Genomic DNA, 24,203 nt, shown 5'->3' on the forward strand with positions numbered 1-24,203 from the left:
TCACTTCTTGTTTGTTCCCCGTGCCCACAGCTGCCCCTGGGCCAGAGCTGCCTCCTGGGCACCGTTCCTGCCGCTCCACTGCCCACCTGCCAGGCTCTGCTCCTCCATCCACGCCTGGATTCCCGCAGCTCCTCCCTTCTGGCCTGGCCCAGGAGTGCCTGAGGTTGTTTCTGTGCTGGAAATGGCTGGGGTGGCCCGAAAACTTTGTGCAGTTTTGGGTGTTGTGATAGGAAAAAGGTCTAAAGGGGTTAGAGAGCAACTAAGGAGGGAGGTGGGGAAGGGTCTGGAGGAGCAGCTGAGGGCACTTGGAATGTCCAGCTGGAGCAGAGAACTCTGGGATCATTTTTTGCTCACTCATTTGTTTAGAAATCAAATTATTTCTTCCTTCACTCAGCTGTCAGACAGCACCGCCCAGAAAGCAGGCCCACGGTTTGGAAGCCATTAACATTTGTTTTTTAATTGAAACTCGTCTTTGGGGTCGCACTGAAAGCACAGAAGATGCACCCGCTCAGGTGGGAAGTGGCAGAGCAGCGCTGGGCTGGATATTCCGGGTTGCTGTCAATCATCACAAGCAGGGGGAGAGCTGCGATCCCTGTGGGATTTTCGGCTGATCCCTTTGCTGTAGGAATTCTGGCTGCAGGGCTGGGCTACCCCAGAGAAAATTCCTTCCCTGTCCACCCCCCCAGTTCCACTTCCTAAAGGCCTCACTGCTGGGACAGAGGAGAAACAGCATCGCGGTGGCACCGAGCGGAGCTGGCAGGGCCTGAGCAGCCCTGCAGCCCACAGCAGCCAAATCCCCGATTCCAGGGCTGGGAACCGGTGCCAGGGTCAGGAAATTGAGGTGCCAGAGTGGGACAAGGCTCCAGCGGTTCCCAGCAGGATCCGGCTGGGACAAGCTGGGATAAGCTGGGAATGGCTCTGGAGTGAGGAGTGGGACTCTGCCGGGGGGAGAGGCACCAGCAGCCCTCGGGGTCACCTCTCCCCCGGGCTGGGCTCAGATGGTCACGTAGGGAGGGGGGCAGTCCTTGGAAGGCAGTTCCAGGGCTTCCTCATAGGACGGCAGCACGTCCTGGAAGAGAAGAGCCGCGGTTACGGATCCCAGGGTTTCATCCTGGAGGGTTCCCAGCCTGGACCAACACAGGGACAAAGAACCTCGAGGGTTTTAGGGCACGAAGGGCAGGAACCCGGCAGAGCTGGGGGCAGCGGGGTCCAGACCCACCTTGTGCCAGTCCCACCCCGTTCCCTGGACGATAAAGGGCCCAGGGCTCCTGAATGAATCCCAGCATTCCATGTCCTCCCTCTTTCCTTCCCATTCATCCTTACAACACCGAAAACCCAAAACTCTCAGACAGAAAGGTGAAGAAAAAGCTGTTTTTAAACACTTTTAGGGACAGAAGCTGAAGTCCAGCTGGAATTAACCCCAAATCCCTGCATCGGGGATCACGGAATCCATTCCATTTATCTGCCGTGCCTGAGCTTCACCTTCCTTGCTCATTGACTTTAAAGATTTAATACGGAAGTAAAATTAAACTGATATAATTTAATTAAAAACTGATTATTAGCGCTTGCTGCTGCGGATTTGAAGGGCTGGGAATTCTCTCAGACCCCAAAAAAGCAGGGATAAGGATCACCAGTCTGAAGGATTCCTGCTCACGGAATAAATCCATTTTTCCTCACCTTTTCCACAGCTTGTGGATCCACTTTCACCTCCTCCCTCCTGCTGGCTTTGATGTACTTGAAGCAGCTCAGGACACACTTGAACATGTAGGCCTGGAAAAGAGGGAAAGGGGAAGGAAAAGAGGGAAAGGGGAAGGAAAAGGGCATTTTCCCATTGCACTGCAGGGCAAAAAGGGCATTTCCACTTTTGCCACCAGCCCGCCAGGGATTTTCCTGCTCTTTTCTCTGGAGGGATAAACTTGGGACCATGATCCCAGAGCCTTAAATCTGTGTCCATCCTTCCCTAGGAATGTGATGATGAACCACACTGGGATGGGACTGGGATCAGTAATCCAGTAAATATGGAGTGATTAAACATAAACCCATCAAAACTCAGCCCTGGGACCTCTGAGACCACGATATCCTGAGGTAGGAGAGGAAATCCACTTTTTTCGGAGCAGGTTACAAAGTCTGGATGCCTCAGGAAAGCACCAAAGGCACCACAGAGATCCAAGGACTGCCCCAAAAATCCCTTCATTCCAAAAATCCCATTTTTGCCCCAGCTCCACCTCCCTGACAGGACCTCCGGGCACCCCATGGATTTATCGGAGGCAGCAAGTGGAGCTTTTCTGAGGAAAAAGGATCGATTGAGGGGCTGTGGCCCAGGGAAAGAAGCGGGGCCTGTGGAACTGGCCCCGTTAAATCAATATTTTCCCTGCTCCGAGCAGCGCAGCGGAGTCGTGTGCCCGGTGTTTGGGTTGGCCTGGGAACGCGCGCGGGAACAGCCGGGATTTTCAGGGAACACAGGGAGTCACAGATCCCGAAGGCGAGGAGGGCGGCTCAGCATTCCCAGGACAATGAGGGCTGCGTGTGCTGACACGAAGCCAAGACAAGGAGAAAAAAGGAATGGAATATCCGAGCTGAAAAAATCCATCTCGGAATGCCAGAGGTTGGAGGAAAATCCAAACTCTGAGCATCTTTTGGGAATAGTGCAAAACCCTTCCTGCTTCCAAAGCCTCTTCATCCAGAGAGCAAACCTGGAGCTGGCATAGAAACCGGGTGAAAACTCCACTCACCCATGGAAAAACCCAGTAAATATAAAATAAAAGTAAATCAAAATCACACAACAAAGGAAGGAATTCCCTGATTTTGGTTTCGAAAATAAATGAAAATCGTACGAGAAAGCAACGCACTCCCTGATTTTGGTTTGAAAATAAAATCCTACGGAAAGGAAGGCATTCCCCAATTTTGGCTTTGAAATAAATTAAAATCACACACCAAAGGAACGCATTTTGGTTTTAAAAACAATTAAAATCGTACAACAAAGGAATGCATCCCTTGATTTTGATTTAAAAATTAAAAATTAAAATCACACAGCAAAGGAATGCATTCCCTGCTTTTGGTTTGGAAATAAATTAAAACCACAAGGAATGCTTTATTCCCCTTAATTCCTGCTTTCTTATCCCTGGGGTGCTGGAGGGCTTTGTGATTCCAAAGTCAGATAAGGATTAATGGAATATTTGCCCACCTCCCACCCCTGGAAGTGTCCCAGGCCAGGTTGGAGCAGCCATGGATGGTGGAAGATGTCCCTGCTGTGGCAGGGATGAGCTGGACCTAAACTCCCTCCAACCCCAGTCATTCCACGGATTTGGGGTCACTCGTGGGCGCACGGAGCAGCACAGGGAATTGCCTTGAGGTGCAACGTCAGCATTCCCCACCCTTGGAATGCTTTTTCCAAGGAATTTTGAGCCAGTCCTGCCACCACAGGTAACACGGCCCCAGCCCCACCCTGCCCGGGGCTGGGAGGCTGCAGGGAGAGAATTCCATGGGTTTTTGACCTGTGGAAGAGGTGAGGGATTGGCAGTGGGATGAAAGGATTGGGGTCCTGATGGCTTTTTTGGGGGAGTTCAGCAGGACCTGGGTGTTTGATTATCCCCCCCATCCCTCCTCTTACAGCCCCAGCACAAAAACCGGCTGCAAGTCCGGCATTTTGTGGGTGAAGCTGTGGGAAATCCCGATGTTTGCCAGGTCAGGGAGGTTCCTGCCAGCTGGGGCCCGGGGTTACCTCCGCTCCCGCTGCGCATTCCGTGCAAACGTTAAACGGGGTTTGAGAGCGCATCCACACCGAGCTCCCCCTCGCCATGGCTCACCGGGCCCACCTGGGAGCCTCAGGATTTAAATGTTTTCTGACTCACAGGCAGCACTTTCTGCCCAAGTACCTGAAAAATCTGGTTTTCCTCGGTGAGAAATCAGTTGTCCGAGCCACTGAACAACAGAGGAACAGAAACCCTCTCCCAGTGGAGCCTCCCGAGGCACCAGCAGCGTTTAGCTCCTGGTTCTAAGGAACTTTGGGAGCATCGGTGTGGAGAGCACCAGTGAATGTCTGCTCCCACCAGAGGAACAGCCACTCAGCCAGGGGAAGACCTCACCTGCTGCTCTATAATCTCATTTATTCTGGCACATCACAGCAGAGAACTTGGCTGGGGATGTTTTCCACCTTTTTTTCCTTCCGGGGGGCGATGGGCAGTGATAATTTGGGGATTTAAGAGGGGTTTTGCTTTGTAGCTCCCACAGAAGTGTAAAGGCAGGGATTTGGATAATCTTAGGATAAAGCACGCTGAGGCACAGCTCCCGCTGCGCCCGAGGAGAGCCCAACAAGGCAGATTTGGGAATTAAAGCTGAATTTTCCTGGGACAGCCTCATTCCAGAGCCCTTTACCTTGAGGAAGAGCACGGCCAGGAAGGCGATGGTGAAGGTGATCATCACTTTGGTGTATTCCTCTGCTGGCAGCCTCTGCAGGGTTGGCAGAGTGCCCTGGGGGGAGAAGGGAGAAGGTCTCAGCCCCAAACCCTCGTTCCCTGTGCCAGGGGCACCCACGGAGAGGGGCTCAGGGTTCAGGCAGAACAAGGGACGAAGGATTTCCACCAGCAGCGGGATCACTGGGATATTGTTTCCCTCCTGCTGCTTCCACTCCTTGGGCAATTTCTATTTAAATTTCTATTTAAATGAGAACTTTTAAAATTTCAATTTCCACTTTTGCCACCAGCCCACCAGGGGTTTTCCTGCTCTTCTCTCTGGAGGGAGAAACTTGGGACCATGATCCTAGGGCCTGAAATCGGTGTCTCCATCCTTCCCTAGGGATGTGATGATTCCACCAGTTCAGAGCAGCACTGGGGTGGGACTCATCAAACATGACTGTTTAATAAAGATGAAATTTGAGGCATTTCTCCCTGAATCACTCTGCTCTGCATCTGGCATCCACCAGATTCCTACAAGGAAAACCACGGTGAGTTTTTCTGGAACACGGGAGCTGTCAGTCGGGAACAGCACCAGGGAGAACACGGGAAACCCTCTGTTGTCATCAAACTGAGCAGTTCTGGATGTGCCAGGGGGGTCAGAGAAGCTGCACAGCCTTGGAAAGGGGATTTATCGGAATTCCCAGTGTGGAAAATGAGCAGAGCTGGGTCCAGACGTACCCCACTGTCGGCAGGCTGGAGGCTCAGGTAGGTGGGCACCTCCATGTAGGAGCTGCACAGGGTGAGGATGCTCAGGCAGAAATCCAGGAGCTGCAGCGCCAGCAGAGGGATCCTGGAGTGGCCCTGCTGAGGGGGACAGGAATTGGGTTACAATGACAACATTGGGTCACTTCTGCCGATTCTTCACACTTTGCACAGGGCCTGTGATTGGTCACACCGAGTCCGAGCCACTGAATCCCCTTAAATTCAACCCAAACTTTCACTTCTGGCCCAAAGAGTGAGCAAACTGTTTGTGGGGCTTCATCTGAGCTGCACAGAGCCCTCTGGCCGGAGCAGTGACAATGCCAGTCGGTCTCCAGCAACCCCCTCCTGCCAGGGGCACACCCAGAGCCACCTCCCCCAAAGCCAGGAGGAAATCCGCGTTCCCAGCCGGGGGGAATAAACGGGAAATAACTGTTCCAGCTGCCACTGCTTTCCTTCAGCCTCCAAGGACTGCAGCCTGGCTCCAGCCACGAGAAACCACCTCACCTCTGGATCCAGGATCCTAAAGGTCTTTTCCAAATTAAAGGATGCCATGAAGAACCACAGCCCAAGGTAACAATCTTTCATCCCAGCCTAAAGGATCCCATGACAAACCACAGCCCAAGATAACAATCCTTCATCCCAGCCTAAAGGATTCCATGGAGAACCACAGCCCAAAGGAGCAATCCTTCATCCCAACCTAAAGGATTCCATGACAAACCACAGCCTAAGATAACGATCCTTCATCCCAACCTAAAGGATTCCATGGAGAACCACAGCCCAAGGGAACGATCCTTTATTCCAACCTTCCAGGATCCTAAAGGTCTTTTCCATCCTAAAGGATCCTATGACAAACCACAGCCCCAGGTAACGATCCTTCATCCCACCCTAAAGGATCCCATGACAAACCACAGCCCAAGGGAGCGATCCTTCATCCCAACCTAAAGGATTCCATGGAGAACCACAGCCCAAGGGAGCAATCCTTCATCCCACCCTAAAGGATCCTATGACAAACCACAGCCCAAGGGAGCGATCCTTCATCCCATCCTAAAGGATTCCATGGAGAACCACAGCCCCAGGTAACGATCCTTCATCCCATCCTAAAGGATTCCATGACAAACCACAGCCCCAGGTAACGATCCTTCATCCCACCCTAAAGGATTCCATGGAGAACCACAGCCCAAGGGAGCGATCCTTCATCCCATCCTAAAGGATTCCATGACAAACCACAGCCCCAGGTAACGATCCTTCATCCCACCCTAAAGGATTCCATGACAAACCACAGCCCCAGGTAAGGATTCTTCATCCCATCCTAAAGGATTCCATGACAAACCACAGCCCCAGGTAAGGATCCTTCATCCCACCCTAACGGATTCCATGACAAACCACAGCCCCAGGTAAGGATCCTTTGTTCCAAGGATCCCCCAGCTCCCGGAAAGCCAGGAGCCCCCCAGGAGGAGCTGGCACCCACCGTGTGGCCCAGGGAGGACACAGAGAGGATCGCCGGGACCTGGATGTAGGAGCTGAACATGGTCAGGAGGCTGAGCAGGAAATCGATGACTTGCAGGGCCAGGAAGGGGATCAGGAACCGCTCCCTCTTCTGAGGAGGAGAAGCAGTGCCGGTTATTTCCGTTCCGAGTGCGAAATGAGAGCAGCTCTCAACACTTGGAAGGGCTCACATGGTGCTCCAAGAATTAACGCTTCCCTGGAATTTCTGATTCCAGTGACAACTGATCCAGAGAAAGAAAGGGCATCCACGCTGATTTTTTTCACCCCTTTGGAAAATTCCTGTGAATTCCCACTCTGTGATGTTGACACCTGTTCCCATCAGAGTTTTCATCCCACTGTCCCTAAAATTTCCCTCCATAGAGGGAGAGCTGGGTTATCTGGGTGGAATTGAATACTTAGAACTCCACCACCATCAGATCCCTGGGATTTCCACCCCAGGCCCTCATCGTTCCTCCTCCTGAACTGGGAAATGAGAACGGGACAGTTCTCTCACAGGGCCTGACTTGCAACAGAGCGAGGAAATGAGGCAAGAAAACCTTTCTAAATCATAAAACCTCCTTTATTTAACACCCAAAACAGCCAGGATGGAAATGTTGCCCAGATTTGGTAAATCTGGGTGTTTGAAGCTTTTCACAAGAACCTGAGGCTTCAAACCAGTCCCCCTCCTGCTCTGGAACCAGGAAAGATTTTTATCTGCCTTTTTCCCCGTGGGATTCTGGGATTTTTATCTGCCTTTTTTCTCATGTGATTCTGGGATTCTGGGATTTTTATCTGCTTTTTTTCTCCTGTGATTCTGGGATTCTGGGATTTTTTCCTGCCTTTTTTCCTGTAGGATTCTGGGATTTTTTTTCTGCTTTTTTCCCGTGTGATTATGGGGTTTCTATCTGCCTTTTTTTCCTGTAGGACTCTGGGATTTTTAGCTGCTTTTTTCCTGTGTGATTCTCTGATTCTGGCAGGTTTTTTCTGCTTTTTTTTTGACCATCATTCCAGTGAGCACCATCCAAACCCTGAACCCCTCAATGTCATTTGTGGGGAATGTACCTTGAGCACCCCGAGCAGGAGGTGGAAGCTGATGACAAACAACACGAGGATCAGCAGGAAACTGGTGGTGACATCAGCTGAAAAGGACAAAAGCAAGAAAAGGAATCACCACATCACCAAAAGATGTCCCAACTCCATCACACCCCTAAGGGAGAGTTGAACCTGGCACAAAGAATTGTGTCTGTGGAGGAATTAATGCCGTGCAGCTGGAATTAACCCTCTTTTCCCTTTTTATACCCATTTCTCACCTCTCTTGAAGTCCCGGTGTCCACCCGGCCAGGTTGTGAGCTCGAGGGATGGAAACGTTAAATATCCCAGGCTCCAAAATGAAGTATAAACCAAAAGAAGCAGAGGGCTTTTGGCTCACAGCTCTGAGCTGGAAATTCTTTAGAGACTCAAAGGCAGACAAAGGAACCAGCAGGGAAGTGCTGAAGGGTCTTCGGGATCTCTCAGAGAAGAGCAGGAATTTTAACCCCCCAACCATTGGTGAGGCCAAGGAGGGTCGGGGGGGATCTCTCCCCAACCCTGCAGCTGCGGGGTGCAAGGGACACTTCAAAAATCAACGTCAGGGAGTTGAGGGTGATTTTTGGCAGCTGCTTTGGGTGCAGGGGGTGATGTTTTATATCCATGGAGCTCCCTGCTCAACCTTTGCCTGGAAGGAATTTTCCCTCCTGGAGAGAATCAGGAACACAAAGGGCAGCTCATTCCAAAGGCAGCCACTGCTGCTTTCCCTCTGCTCCCAGGCGTGTGGAAAAGCTGGAATTCCAAGGCAGAACAACAACCCCACCTTTGAGGTGTAGGGGAGCAGAACCAAGGCGGGGATGTGACGCACAAAGAGCCAGAGATTAACAGGGAACAGCCTAAACCCAAAACAGAGCTTAACAAAGGAGCCAGACTCAGCTTTTGTGGGACCAACCCTAAAGGAGCCAATCCCAATCCCATTAAAACCCAAACTCCCAAAGGGGCCAATCCCAATCCCATTAAAGCCCAAACTCCCAAAGCCTTTTCCCCTGGGCTTCTCCCAGCACTGACACTCAGGAGTTTGCCCAGAGAGGATTTCTCTCCTCATCCCAGGATTTTCTGGGTCCCAGCCCAGCTGTGTTTCCCTGCTCCTCTCTCTCCATGGGCTTCTGCTCCAGCTCTCTGGCAGAATCCCTAATTAATTGGGGATTGCCAGCTAATTGCCCAGCTGGATTTTCCAAGCAGAACACGGATCAAAACCCCCCAAACAAAACAGCAAAGAAACAAAAACACCACAAACACAAAGGATGGAAAGAAAAGGAAAACCAAGGGACAACAACTTCCCACAAGATGTTTTTTCCCAAAAAGCAGAGCCATCCTCCCTGCTGGCAACAGGGATGGGTTGGTGCCACGGACAAAAACCCAAAAAAATTACAACCAAAAAAAACCCCAACCAAACAAATAAAGCCCAAAACCCCAACAAACAAAAAACTAACCAACCAAAAACCCAAAAAACAAACAAACAAAAATCCCAAAAAAAACCCAACCAAAACAGCAAACAAACAAACAACCAAAAAACCAAACTAAACAAAAAAACAACCCCAAATATTCCCACCCAACAGCAAAGCAACCAAACCCCGAAAGAGGAAGGAAGCCCTTGAGGTCGCACTTGCATCAAGTTCTTCAATTCGCATGAAAAGTGGAAGGTGGGCACACGTTTTACAGGAAGGGGTGGATGCACGGACGGACGGACGGACGGAAGCTCCCGGGTTCCTCGTGCTGATCCCAGCCCCATCTTGCCGGGTCGTTCCCCGTTCCCACCCCGGGAAAGCTCTGTAGGAAGGGCTTTGCACCCTGCACTGGAGGCTGAGCTGAGCAGAGCCTCCATCCCCCCACGGGAATGTTTGGGAATAACGCCCCGTGGGAAGGGTGGGAGCCATGGCACTGCCCCTTGCTCGGGCTCCCAGAAGCAGGACTCACCCAAATTCCCATTTTTTGCTCGCTGCTGATGCCCTTCACCTTGGACCGGGGTGATTGAAGTCCCTTCCCACCCACACCATTCCATGATTCTCTTGGATGAACCAAAGCCTCGAGTGCTGCTGTCAAACAGCCCTGGGGGACCCCAGTGGTGCCTCTTTCCTTGGAAAAACGTGAGCCCAGCTTTTCTAAGCTCACCAGGCAGCGCCTGCTGCTGGTCTGGTGCTTTTGCCTATGTCTGACTGCTGCCCTGGGGACAGGAGGGTTTGGAATGTGCAGGAATTTGTTCTCAGCCTCCTCCTCCTCCATGGACAGGGAAAGCCACTTTGGAAAAGCAGGGAACAGCAATTCCTGGCTGCCAGGGGCTGTGTTCTCCTCTCCGTGGCCACGGACAGGGCAGGGAGGGAGCCTGGGTTCCTTTTTTTGCTCCTGGGGTTATCTCAGCTTGTGGTTTTACATGGAAAATGACGCAAGAAAGGAAACCCCCCCTGCACTTGCTGTTTCCAAGCAGCTCCCGCAGAACGTCCTGGTTGGGCAACATCGGAGGCTTCAGAGCTGGGTTTTAGATGGCACCTCATGGGACTGCTCCAGGCCTTTGCAAGGATCTGAGCTGGATCCTTCCACAGGAATTCGATCCTTCGGGAATTGTGAGCGATGGGACAGCTTGGCTGCCGCTTCCAGCCACCAATGTTCCGGAAAAATACACCAGGAGCTGGGAAAATCTGGGGATGGGGGAAGAGAGCTCTGTCCAGCTGGGAGGCAGGAGCTCCATGGGAACGGTTCCATGGAAGTGGCTCCATGGGAATGGCTCCATGGGAATGGCTCCGTGGGAATGGCTCCATGGAAGTGGCTCCATGGAAGTGGCTCCATGGGAATGGCTCCATGGGAATGGTTCCATGGAAGTGGCTTCATGGGAATGGCTCCACGGGAATGGCTCCGTGGATTTGACTCCATGGGAATGGTTCCATGGGAATGTCTCCACAGGAATGGCTCCATGGGAATGGCTCCATGGAAGTGGCTCCATGGGAATGGCTCCACAGGAATGGTTCCATGGAATTGGCTCCACATGAATGGCTCCACAGGAATGGTTTCATGGAAATGCTTCCATGGGAATGGCTCCATGGAAATGGTTCCATGAAATGGCTCCATGGAATTGGCTCCATGGGAGTGGCTCCACGGAAGTGGCTCCACAGGAATGGCTCCACAGGAATGGCTCCAGAGGAACGGTTTCATGGAAATGGCTCCATGGAAGTGGCTCCATGGGAATGGCTCCATGGCATGGAGAGGTGTTGGTGGCAATGTCCCACAGCCCACACATCCATGGGATTAGTGTGGGGTGGGATTTGTCCCCACTGTCCATTGAGGAGTTCCCAGACACTTCAGTATTCCCTGGAAATGCCCAGAATGTGAAGGAAGCCAGGAGTGTGTGTGAGGCCGGACTGATTCTCAGCTGGGGACAAGGCAGAGGAAGGAAAACCAGGATTGCCAGGGGAATCCAAAGGAGATTCCAGAGGAAGCTGGAGGACTTGGAGGGTGCTGCAGAGTTTGGGCTGATCCTCTGAAATAAAAACTTCTCTGGGCTCCCCATTAACCTCCAACAACCCAACACAGCCTTGGCCTAAAGCAAACCCCAAAGCTGGGCCCATCTGCTCTGAATTCCAATTTTCTCTGGTGGGAAAGGCAGAGGGAGTGTTGCAGGACTGAGGGATCCCTCCCGGCCCCACAGCTGCTTCCCAGCACTCCCAGGACCCACCAATTCTATAGTAATCCTTGGCCAGGTCTTTGCAGAAGCCCTTCCCGTTGGCCACCTCCAGGGAATACTCGATCAGCAGCAGGACGCTCATGACCTGGAGAACAAAGCAAAAGACACAGTTCAGGGCTCTTGGGCCAAATTCCCAGCAGTGAATTTATCTCCAGGGAACACTGGAGGGATGAGTCTCCAAGGGAGCTGAACACAAAGGGTTTAAATCCCAGGAAATTCTGAGACAAAAGCTACCACTTTCTTCATATTTTGGATTTCAGTGCCAGCAGAAGGAGGACGAAGAAATAACAAAGTCAGTGGGGTTTGTTTCAATGGTTTCTATCCTGGCTCCACGCTTTGAAATTTTGCTCTAGAGTTGAGGGAAATGCAATTCCAGTGCTCCAGAGTGTAAAAGGAAACACAAAAAGATTAAAGATCTCCCTGTAAGTGCGGCTGTGCCACTCCAGTGACAAAACCATCACTTTCCTTCTTTTATTATTTGAGGAAAGTCTCCAAATGTTCTTTTTTCACACTGAATTGGAATGATTTTCTCCAAGTTTTCCAATTGGAGCATCAAACCCCGGACACCAGGGTTCATCCTGTCCTGACTTTAACGAGCTGGGAGATGGAGGGAGGTCCAGAGCTGTGGGCTCAGTCCTGGCCCTGAACTGCTGCACCCCCACAGGGATGATTAATAGGGAAAAATCCATGTCTGAGCCCAGCTTAGAAGATCTCCATGGAATCACAGAATCACAGAAAGGTCTGGGTTGGAAGGGATTGGAAAGCTCATCCCATCCCACCCCTGCCATGGCAGGGACACCTCCCACTGTCCCAGGCTGCTCCCAGCCCCAATGTCCAGCCTGGCCTTGGGCACTGCCAGGGATCCAGGGACAGCCACAGCTGCTCTGGGCACCCTGTCTGTCCCCTGTGTGTCCCTGTCCATCCCTGGCTGTCCCTGGGTGTCCCTGTCCATCCCTGGGTGTCCCTGGGTGTCCCTGTGTGCAGGGAGGGCTCAGGGCAGGGCCCAGGCTCTGCTCCGGGGCCCAGCAGTGGCACCAGAGCACCGGGCAGGGCCTGAGCCCAGCAATTCCCCTGCACAGGAGGCAGAACTGCTGCCCTGGGCAGGGCCCAGCCCCGAACAGAGCCCAGAGGGGGGCTGGAATCTCCTCCCTGGGATATTCCAGAGCCACATGGACACACTCCTGGGCCCTGTGCTCTGGGATGGCCCTGCTGGTGCGGGGAGTGGCACCAGTGACCCTCTGGGGTCCTCTGAGCTGCCCCATCCTGTGACCCTGAGCCCTCTGGCCCTGCAGTGCTGCAGGAATCCAGACCCTATCTGCCACCCACATCAGCACCAGCTCGGGCAGAGCAGAAACAACTTTTTCACCAGGGCTGCACCAACCTTTCACTTCAACCACGGCCCGAGCAGCGCCGCGGGCAAGGAGGAAGCGGCACCGCTGCGGTCTGGGCTCGTGTTTGCAAACTGGGGGTGTTGGGAACAGCAAAACAACAGCTGCTGCCGGGGCTGGGCAGGGAGCAGAGGATGGTTCTGGATTTTCAGAGGGATCCAGACAGGGTTTGGGCAGTGGGAATGCCCAGCCAGGGGTGCTGAGCTGCCCTGCAAAGGAGCCGTGTGAGGGAAGGCTCTGCCTTGCCCCAGAAAGGGCAAAGCGAGGCTGGGAGGTGGCAGGAGCTGAGCATGGCCCCTCCCTCTGCCTGTGTCCTCTGCAGAAGACCTTGAAACTCTTCAAAACCGAGTTCATCAACTTTCTGAGCCCGCAGCTGCAGCTGCAGCCTCCAGCAGAGCTGTGGCACTCCCAGAGCGAGCAGCCCCAAGCCACACTGCTGCTGCAGAGGGGACCCCTGTCCCTCCCTGTCCCTCTGAATTTAAAGTCCTGAGTCTGAATTAGAAGGAAGGATGTGTCCGGCTTTCCCTGGGCCTGTCTGATACCAGCTTGTCCAAGAGTCGCTCTGCTGCCTTCCCTTTTTTCCCATCAAGTAAATGAACTTTGCAATTTGCTCGTGAGCTGACAGGAAAAGGAGGAATACCCAGCTCTCATTACCACGAGGACATGACAAAGTTAACACGAGTTCAGCGTAATGGGACAGCATTTCAGCTCCCTCGGCAGCCCTGAGCCCTGTCAAGGATGAAATTGCATCCATCCAAAGTGTCTCTGCAGCTGCCGGTGTCCCTGGGGAGGGATCTCTTAATGAAGACACATGGAGATCACACCTGGCTGCGAGGTGGCTGAGAGGTTTCATCTTCCAGCTCCCAGAGAGGTTTTGCTTCCCTTGTTTCTGCTGTTGGTCCAACCCCTCAACTGCCAGTGCGGGAAATAGGGGCAGAAATTGCTTTTTCAGGCTTCACTTAAAAGGAGGCCTGAGCAAAATGGCTGAGCTGGGCCCTGAATATCAGTTTTGCTCCTGAAAGACAAGTGGGTGAGAGCAGGACAGCGAATCCCAAATGCTCCCATCCCATTCACAGCAGATCCAGAGGCTGAAGTTCAGCGTGAAGAACCCTCTGTGATGTCTGCTGGAGAGAAAAGGGGCACTGGTTTCCTTGCTGGTGTGGAAATGAGCAACAGAAGCCAGACCGAGTGCAGGCACACAAGGTAAGAGCACAGCAGGAAACCCCAGCCCAGCCTGAGAGGTTCAGGAGACTTTTAAGGCAAAAGTTGGTTGAAACTTTTCCATTTTGTGTAGAAAGAAAGAAGCACTGAGCTGTGAGCAGGCAGAGACCTCCAGGCCTTCCCCTGGGCATGGAGAGCTGGGCCAGCACCAGGACGCCTCTGCAGCAGCTGCCTTTGGCACTGGAATGTGGCACCCTCTGTATTCCTGCAGGGAACGCACATCCAAGGGGATGGACCCTCTGCAGAGGGGCCTTTTGGGAAGAAGGCAGAGGAGGATGGACGTGGTGCCTGCCCTGCACTCCTTGCTCAGCTGCTCCCACTGCACATCCACCCCTCAGCTCCAGCAGAAACTGAAAACTTCTTGTTTCAGAGACACAAGTACCCAGTTCCCTTTCCCTCTGCAGTGTCACAGCAGGAGACAGGCAGGTTTAAAATAGGAGATTTCACTTCCAGGTACTCAATTCACTGTCAATCCCCAGCCCTTCCTCCCTTATCTCCTCCACCTGGAACTTCTGGAGCACTCCCCTCATCCTGTTGCTGCCTCTGTGTAAAAGGAGCTTCACGTATCTTGGTGGAAAAAATTTGAATCCCCAGGAACTGAACGGCTGGAGCTGGGCCAGGGCAGGCTCAGGCTGGAGAGCAGGGAAAGGTTCTTCCCCCAGAGGCTGCTGGGCACTGCCCAGGCTCCCCAGGGAATGGGCACGGCCCCGAGGCTGCCAGAGCTCCAGGAGCGTTTGGGCAGTGCTGCCAGGGATGCCCAGGGTGGGATTTGGGGTGTCTGGGCAGGGCCTGGGGCTGGAACTGACGATCCTTGTGGGTCCCTTCCAGCTCAGGACACTCTGTGATTCCGTGATATGCTGAAATAATGCAGGACTGAGCGAAATCCAGCCATTAACTCAAGGCAGATAAAATGGGGTGTCTCAAAGGCAGAACCTGACCCACACACAGCCCCCATTCCCTGGGGGTAACCCTGCTGCAGCTGCACTGGGGTTAAACTGCTCTCAGAGGTCCTCTTGTGCCTTTATTCTCCTGAAATATTTGCAGCTTGACTGATCTCCGAGTGATTTATCCTCGTGCACGCGGCCCTGGGGTGAGGCTGCTCCTCCTCAGCTTCACAACGGGGGCTTCTGCACGGGGATCTTGAAGCCTTGGGGAACAGGGGGCACAGGGGACACAGGGGACACAGGGGACACAGGGTGCTCGGGCAGGGGTCACAGGGGACACAGGGGACACAGGGGACACAGGGTGCTCTGGCAGGGGTCACAGGGGACACAGGGGACACAGGGGACACAGGGTGCTCGGGCAGGGGTCACAGGGGACACAGGGGACACAGGGGACACAGGGGACACAGGGTGCTCTGGCAGGGGTCACAGGGGACACAGGGGACACAGGGGACACAGGGTGCTCGGGCAGGGGTCACAGGGGACACAGGGTGTTCGGGCAGGGGTCACAGGGGACACAGGGGACACAGGGGACACAGGGTGCTCTGGCAGGGGTCACAGGGGACACAGGGGACACAGGGAACACAGGGTGCTCGGGCAGGGGTCACAGGGGACACAGGGGACACAGGGGACACAGGGGACACAGGGGACACAGGGAACACAGGGGACACAGGGACAGGGTGCCCTGGGTGCTGCAGGGCTCTGACACGAGCAGGGGACGCCCAGCACAAAGAGCACCACACGTGAACGCTGCACTGTCAGAGCTTCAGCTTTTCTCTCTCGAATTTCCAGGTGGCTCCTGTGGCAGGTGAGGATGAAGTGAGGAGTGCTGTTAGTTCCTGTCTGGTTTCCTTGCACAACATTTCATCTTCTCCTGCTGCCTCCTTTGTTTTTGCTGTTCTGGGAGGAGCAGTTCGGGCTCTGTGGGACCCCTGGCTCAGCCCCAGCCTGGTGAGGGGTCAGTCAATCCCACTCTGGGCTCGCCTGAGCCGTGTCCAGAGGTGAGGACGGGACCTGGGAGGGCTCCAGAGGTGAATTTCTGCTCTGTGAGTCACAGAGCTGCCAAAGAGAGGAGCTGGAGTGCAGCTGAGGCCAGACAAAGTGCAGACACTGCTTCCCAAGGGTCCAATCAAGGACCAGCAGGAAATGAATCCTGAGCCTGCACAGCAGCAAATTTCCAGCCCTGATCTTGAATCTCTGTCAAGCACCTCGAGGCCTGTTCCTGGCTGGAGGAGCTGATGGGGAGGACAAACTCCTCAGTGCTGCCTTTGAAAGTCACCCTCAGGTCACCTCCCAGCACCCAGTGGAGCTTTGCTGATCACACAACCCCATCCTCTCCTCGCTCCCCTCCTTCTCCTTCCCTGTTTGTTCCAGAACACCCAGGATTCATTCCGGCTGTCTCTGAAGAGATCAGCAGCGAGGCAGAGCTGATTTACGGGAGGACAGGACATCGCCACAGAGCCTGAGAGCTCTTTGATGGCTCTGCTCTCACCCAGCCCGGCTGCGATTCATCCCTGGGACCTGCAGCAGGAATTCATCCTGCTCCAGGCCCCCAGCGCTGATGGAGCAAATCAGCTGAGGTGTAAATCCCCTTCTCCCTTTCCTTCCCCCTGCCCAGCTGCAGCTGCGCCATCAGAAAGGGAGAGAAGGGGCCGGGGGAAGAAAATGTTCGATGTTATTCTCTCATGGAAGTAAGACAAGACTTATCCAAAAATGATCCTGTTTTCCAAGGGTAAAAGGGATGGTGCAGCTCCTGCTGCTCCAGGGAAGAGGGGGGACCTTGGAATGTCCTTCCCATGCCACAGTTGCCATTCTCATGGGATTTCTGCAGCCTGCAGGTCCCCAACTCCCCCTCTCCTGTCCAAGGAACGAGTGAGAGCCCCGTTCTCACCCTGCAGGCCCCAACCCCTGACTGTGCCCACCCTGTGCAGCACGGGATTATTTTAATGATCCAGCCATGCAAGAAACCACATCCTCAGGAGGGCTGAAAGCACCTAAAGCTCCTTGGTGCAGCCGGGAGCGTGGGAGAGAGGAGCCTCCAGGCTCTCCTGCTCTGCCATCCCTGCCCTGAGCAGCTTCTCCGGCTGCCTGGGAGCTGGACACGGCCGTGGTCCCCATGGAACCCAAAAGAGACACAGAGGAGGCAGCTCTGCCCATCACCCTCTGCTCATCCAGCTCCCAAATCCCTCCCACATTCCCACTGCCAGTGCTGCCCATTCCCACCCTGCAGGTTCGGGATACGCTCGGGTCAGAGCTCCTGCAGAAAAACAGGAAGCACAGCGACTTTCCCTGAGCTCCAATTGGCAGAGCCAGGGAAAAAATCCTTCAAAACCCCTCCCAGCACGGCAAATTCCACTTCTCCCTTTCCCCCACCACCTTCTTTTGTTCATCCCTCTTAAATCATTGGGTTTTCCTTTTGGGAGCAGAGAACATTCCAGTGTCAGGGAACCCTGTGAACCACGACTGTGCTTCCTGGAGAGGTTCCACCTCTGTTTTCCTGTCTCCCTGTCCCGGTCCCCCCTTCCAGACCCAGAACTCACCATGTGGAAGATCCCCAGGGCCACTGTCGCTGTCTTGATGTTGAGGCAGCAGCATTTGGGGGGCTCAGGGGGGCTTTGGGGGGTCATTTTCGGGTCCCTCCGAGCACTGCTGAGTTAATGAGGTCGAATTTGCAGCCGCCCCACAGAAAGCAAAGCGAGAGCAGCTCTGCTTCCTTCCTGCTCTCTGAATGTGTGAAGTCATCTACAAAGTCACATGAGGCCTTTGGGTTTCTCAATCATAAGGAAAGCAAAACTGGGGGGCTTTTTGAGCACATCCAGCTGGGAAATTGGAGCCCCAAACGATGCTCAGGTGTCCGGCACGGGGGGTGTCAGGAGAGGAGGGTCGGGAGCAGGACGTGGCTCTGTCCTGCAAAAATCCTCAGGAACAAAAGCGGGAGGTCGGGAATTTCACCTCGAACTCACCCTGCTGTTTTTGCAGCGAAGCATCCAAGTTCCTCCCTTTGAACCTCGCCAGCAAAGGCACCATTCCCTGGAACTGTTACTGGGAGCTGATGCTGGAGCAGCCCTGGGCTCTGGGAGGATGGCAGAGATCTCATGTCGGCTGAGGGGTCTGCAGCTCTGGTCCCAGCTCCTGGGGCTGGGATTTGTGTCATCAGCTCCTGGCAAAGGAAACCAGCAGGATCTGAGCGTGGTGGCTTTGTCACTGCAGGACATCGGGGCGTCCCCCCTGCTTGAACTCACCCAAATGTGCTCTTTGGCAGAGATTTATTACCATTCTTGTTAAAAACCCCTTTTTAAATTCTCTTTCCCCACCCCATGGGGCAGAAATTCCCTCTTTAGACCCCTGTGGAGCAGATTGTTCCGAGTGTTGGGCTTCCTGACAAAGGTTTGGTGTGTCCCAGCAGGGGGACACCACTCCAGGAGGGAGATGCAGGTGAATAAAATGAGAATTGGGCAAACACTCAAACGAGATCTTGCATCCCAAAAACATTCCCTGAGTTTTCTGTTTGATGCCTCCAGGAGTGTTCTCAGCACAGCACCCAGCAGTGCTCCAGCAGAGGGGTTTCTCGGTTGTTTTTAGGGAATTAAATGCAGAGATTCCACCTGGATGCTTCAGAAATACAATCCAGCTGCAAATATTCCCTGCTGGGCCCTTGGTAGAGCAGGAAAGCGGAATCTCTTCACCAGCAGGGAAAGCACAAAGCTGCACGTGAGGACTGAGGGCACCACATCCACCAGCACCCCTGGAGCTGCACCCACCCACGAGAAATAGGGTTAAAAATCAGGTTTATTTGTAAAAATAGATCATTTGGAGCATCTTTCCTTTACAACCTGGTTGCAAACACGGGCTTGGCTTTGCCTTCCCCACATGAAATGTGTTTTTTTTAGGGGCTGCCTCCCCCCACGATAAATAGGGTTAAAAATAATGTGGGGTTTTTTTTTAAATAGATCATTTTGAGCATCTTTCCTTTACAACAGGCTTGGCTCTGCCTTCCCCACATGAAATGTGTTTTCTTTAGGGGTTTCCTCCCCTCCAAGGCGGGTTGTGGGCCCAGCTGGGAGGAGGTGCAGGAGGATCAGGAATTTCCTGCAGACCTGAAAAGCGGGTTTATGGTCTGACCCTGCCTGTGCGCGGCAAACGTTCCTCCCTTCGCGCTGCCCCTGGCGCTCCGAGAGGCGCACAGAGCTCTCCTTGTGTGCCTGAGTGTTCCAGGCCCAAACCGAGCTCTGTGCCTGGAAAAACACACGGAAAACACGGCCCAGGCTGGGCCTGTGGCCCTGCTGGAGGCCTGGAGGCCGCTGCGGGCCTGGCAGTGCCAGCCCCGTGTCCCCTTGGCAATGGCAAGTGTTAGGAAGTCCCTGTGTTCCCAGGGATACAGCCTTGGCTTTTCATGGAATGCTGGGCATGGATTTGGTGCTGGAGGCCGCTGCGGGCCTGGCAGTGCCAGCCCTGTGTCCCCTTGGCAATTCCGAGTGTTAGGAAGTCACTGTGTTCCCAGGGACGCGGCCTCGGCTTTTCATGGAATGCTGGGCATGGATTTTAGGTGGTTTGTGGTGCCTTGTCCCTGACTCCTTCCTGGCAGCAATTCCAGCTGGAATTTCTCCTTGGAATCTGCAGCATCTCCCACCAGGAGAGCACCAGGAGCGGCTGGGACCAGTCCCTGCCCCTTTTCCGCACAGCAGGGAAGAATTCCCAGCTCTCTGTGAGCTGCTCCTCAAGGAAAGCTGGGCTGGAGGGTAGGGCAGCCACCGGGAATAAATCCAACATGGCAAATAAATATAAACGTGCTAAATAAAATAAATTAAAATAAATTAAAATAAAAGAAATGAAAAAATAAAAATAGAAATAACAGTAAAAATAAAAATAGAAATAACAATTTAAAAAACCCAATAATAATAACAAAAATTAAAAATATAATATAATATAATAATATTATATTATACTATATTATATAGTGAATAATATAATATAATATGATACAATATTAGAAAGAATGTATATGATATAATATTATCTAAATATAAATTTAAAAAAAGCCAAATAAAATAAAAATAAATATATATAAATATGATAATGCATTATTATAGATATATTTATTATATTATCTAAATATAAATAGATACAAAATATTTATAAAACATGAAACATATGAAACATAAATATAAATATATAGATATAAATATAAATATAAATATAAATATAAATATAAAACACAGTATGATCGATATCATATATAATATATTTCAGAAATAAATAAGAATATACAAATATAAATATATATAAATATTCCAAATAAATATGAAAATATCAATCGGAGCTGCCAAAGCCCCTGGGCTGCTCACAGAGGCGTCAAGGCAGCCAGGGGTCCCCTGACTAAACCTTTCTGCCCATCGCACACACGGTTTGGGGCATTTGTTGCCCCGTGGTAGGGACAAGAGGAGGGGTTGGGACACAAAGTTTGGGTCCGTGTTGCCTTCACAGATGGGCAACCAGAGCACGAGGAAATTCCCAAGTTTTTCCCAGAGCTCCGCCAGTGCTGAGCTGGATTTGGCCTCCAGGAGAAGCCAAACAACAACGGGAGAGCCCCAAGGAGGGAAACGCTGCATTTCTTGCCAGCGGTGCAATAAATCTCTGCAGAGCTCAGCGCTGAGGCTGCCACCACAAATTCCTGCTGCAAACCCGCTGGGCTCAGGCAGCTGCTGCTGCCAGGGACTGGGAGAGTCGGGGTCAGCGGCTGAGGAGCGGCTTCTGCTTCTGGAGTGCCCTAATTAAGGGAAATGGGCTTTAAAAACTCCTTTCCAATGAGGAGTTGGGTAAAAATGCGGATAAAAAGGGTGGGATGGAGCTGTGCAGTCATGGAATCCCAGGATCGGCCAGATCCCAGCTGGAAGTGTTGGGGGGACAGGGGAGATGTGGGGATTTCTCCAGAAGTCAGAGAATTATAAGAATGGAATGGTTTGGGTGGGAAGGGACCTTAAAGCCCATCCCATGGACAGTGACACCTCCCACTGTGCCAGGCTGCTCCCAGCCCCAATGTCCAGCCTGGCCTTGGGCACTGCCAGGGATCCAGGGGCAGCCCCAGCTGCTCTGGCAATTCCATGCCAGCCCCTGCCCACCCTGCCAGGGAACAATTCCTGCCCAAGATCCCACCCAGCCCTGCCCTCTGGCACTGGGAAGCCATTGCCTGGGTCCTGGCCCTGAATCCCTTGTCCCCAGTCCCTCTGCAGCTCTCCTGGAGCCCCTTCAGGCCCTGCAAGGGGCTCGCAGCTCTCCCTGGAGCCTTCTCCTCTCCAGCTGAGCACCCCCAGCTCTCCCAGCCCGGCTCCAGAGGGGCTCCAACCCTGCAGCAGCTCCGTGGATTCCTCTGGACTCTCCCCAGCAGCTCCACATCCTTGATTTTGGAGGCTCCAGGGCTGGGGCAGCTCTGCAGGTGGGGTCTTACCTGAGGGGGCACAGGGGCACAGTCCCCCTTTTCCTGCTGCCCACTGGGTTCAGCTCAGGGCTGGGGGGTTCTGGAATGGGTCATGTCCAGTTTTACCCCCCACCACCCCCAAATCCTCCTCCCAGGGCTGCTCCACCTGCTCCTCCCCCGCCTGGATCCATCCCAGGAGTTTCTCCATCTCAGGGGCAGCACCGGACTTGGCCTCGTTAAAGCCGAGTGATTCCCACGGAGAGGGGGCTGTGGATGGGCTGGATTCCCAGTATTCCCAGTATTCCCAATATTCCCAGTATTCCCAGTGTCACCCCCCCGGAGCTGGAGCTGCTGTCCTGTCCCTGCCCATATCCCCAGCCTGTCCTGCTGTGCCTGGCAGGGTTTCGAGGTGCTCCTAACACCCCACACAAGGATTTGCAAGTGTCAGAAATGATTAATTTTTGAGTAAACTGAGTAATTTTGAGGGGCCCCCACCCCCTCCCACAGCAGCCAGGAGCTCTCTGAGGGCTCCAAAGACAAAATTATCATTTTGCTCACTGGGAGTGACACCAGAACCTCTCTGCTAATGGGACTTTCAGCCGGCAGCTCGGTGTGCTTTATGTCTGTGCTGATGCGTGTTTGGCCGTTTATTATCCCTTTTCTCCTCGTGCTGGGCCATCTTTATTCCTCCATCAGGATTTACGGCTGCTCCCTTCCCTGCTTTATTCCTTCATTGTGTTTTATGGCAGCTTCGCTGTGCTTGATGTCCACGCAGCCTCCCCGTGGATCCTTCCTGGATTTTATCCATCACCTCGCAGGAGCATGGCTCCTGCCTCGCTCCGAGATAAAAAATAATAATCTGGAGGAGACTGAGGCGCTCGCGGAGGTGAAAGTCCATTGTTTTCATTCAGCTGGACCAAGGCAGCCGCTCCTTTCGCTTTTCCTCACGCAGCTCTGCGGGAACAGGAGGATCCTTTGGTTTAAAGGAGGCAGCAGCTTGCCCTCAGTATTCACCCAGAGGATAAATCAATGATCCCCTGCTGCTGTTGAATTGTTATTCATGGGGGATTCACGGAGAGATCCCTCCCGCCCTGATACAGCCTTACAAAATCGAGTGCTGGGTTCAGCTTCCCATCAGGAGACTTCATAGGATCATGGGATGGTTTGGGTGGGAAAGGAGATTGAAAATGCTCCAGTGGTACCCCCAAAATGAAACATTTTACCTGCTCGGGTTGAGAAAACTTTTGACCTCGGAATGTGTCTCAGGGAAAAAATCCCTGCAGCAATGGAATCAATCGCACCTTCCACTACCCCGGGCTGTCCCCAAATGCTTCTCCTTCACCTGGAGCAGATTCCCACTCTCAGTGTCCAGTCCGAGGTATTTGGGATGATTCCTGCCTGGAGGAGCCGGGATGAGGAGCTTGGAGCAGCACCTTGCTCTCAAAGAGCTCACCGGCAGAGGGATCCCTTCTGCAGTGACCCAGAAACCATGACCAGATCACCCCCAAAACGGGGAGGATTTGGGGCTTGGAGTGCACCCCACACCCCCTCAGAGCCCCCAGGGTTGGGAGGCTGTGCCTGGGAGGGGCTGGCACATGGGGGATGATCCCACGGGCAGCCACAACCCCCAAACTGCTGCCGGCACTCGGCTCCAGGCTCCTGCAGCACCAGCACGTCCCTGGGAGCACCCACCGGGCTCCAGCGGACTGGGAGTGCTGGGGAGTGCTGGTCCTGTTCCAGCACAGGGATCACCTCAGGCCAGGAGACAAAGCCCCACAAGAGCCGTTCACATCCAGAGCCAAACTCACCTCATTTGAGGGCAGAGAGGAGCCCAGAGCTGGGCCCTGCCCGCTGCAAACCTCGGGACATTTGCTCCGTTAGCTCTTCCCACAGTGGGAAAACAACATATTTCTGGGATTTATTCACCAGGGGAAAAGCCTTATCCCCGACTGAGCTTCCCACCCCAGCTCTGGCCCCAGCCTGCCCTCCTCGCTCACTGTCACATCTGCAGTCACCTCCCATCCTGACCTTTTCATCCCTGGTTTCCTCTGGAAAAGGGAAAACAAGCAACTGCTGGATTATTGAGCTGGGAGAGGGAGCACGGCTGCTGCTCCATCTGCAAACCCCAAAGGATTCATTAGGAGACACCAAAAAAGGTGAGAGTTCCTGCACAAAGCTTGGCAGGACATCCTGTGTGGGTACCTGAGTGACCTCTCCAATATTTCCACGTTCCTCGAGCCTGCTCCCGCTCCTGCTCCCATTCCTGAACGGATTCACAGCAGGGAGAGGAGCTCCTGATATGTTTTTATAACAAACCAGCCACGGCCAACAGCAATAGCCAGGAAATGTAGGAAAACAGGGAATTTGGGGCAGCAGAGTGAGGGCTCTTCAAGCACCGGGAGCTTTAAGCCAAGCTCAGGAAAGCGAAGAGTTCCTGGAGCTGTCGTGGTGGTGGAGGAGTTGTAGGGAAGGAGGGAAAATGGGCTCAGAAATCCCCCATTGTCCTGAGTGGAAAGGAAGTTCTGCAGTGCTCAGCGTGAGCAGCTCGGTAAAATCCCACAGGGGAAGGAGGAGCCTTCGCCTTTTGATCCTTGCGCTGTTTTCTCCCGGGAAATGGCGAGAGGAACCGGCTGCTGGCCTTTGAGCGCTCTGCAGAACCAACACCTCGGTTCTCCCTCAGAAACTCTGTGTGGAATCCTTTCTCCCAGGCTGGAGACCCCGCTCTGCCTCTCCAGGCCTCCTGCTCATGGATCCTGCTCCCCATGGATGCCCCTCCACAGGAAATCCCAGTTTTGGGGGCATTTTCTCAGCACAGCCCCATCCCTGCTCTGTTCT

The 24,203-nt window shown here is 53.3% G+C and overlaps 1 protein-coding gene across 2 annotated transcripts; it reads right to left on the minus strand.

Annotated features, from left to right (window-relative positions):
* Positions 1 to 430: 430 nt before the first annotated feature.
* Positions 431 to 17,695, minus strand: LAPTM5 (lysosomal protein transmembrane 5). 2 transcript variants are annotated; one of them, XM_010412682.4, is made up of 8 exons: positions 17,494 to 17,695; positions 11,395 to 11,488; positions 7,704 to 7,780; positions 6,625 to 6,753; positions 5,133 to 5,258; positions 4,375 to 4,470; positions 1,678 to 1,770; positions 431 to 1,069 (listed from the first exon to the last, which is right to left on the minus strand). In XM_010412682.4, the coding sequence occupies exons 1-8, from the start codon at positions 17,578 to 17,580 to the stop codon at positions 995 to 997; spliced, it is 777 nt and encodes a 258-aa protein (XP_010410984.2). In that variant the 5' UTR covers positions 17,581 to 17,695; the 3' UTR covers positions 431 to 994. The 2 variants fall into 2 exon arrangements, with proteins under 2 accessions (XP_010410984.2, XP_010410985.2); XM_010412683.4 differs by having other exon boundaries at positions 5,133 to 5,255; positions 17,494 to 17,693.
* Between the last annotated feature and the right edge of the window lie 6,508 nt (positions 17,696 to 24,203).

The sequence above is a fragment of the Corvus cornix genome, chromosome 23 (genome assembly GCF_000738735.6).
Source record: "Corvus cornix cornix isolate S_Up_H32 chromosome 23, ASM73873v5, whole genome shotgun sequence".
NCBI classification, from domain to species: domain Eukaryota; kingdom Metazoa; phylum Chordata; class Aves; order Passeriformes; family Corvidae; genus Corvus; species Corvus cornix.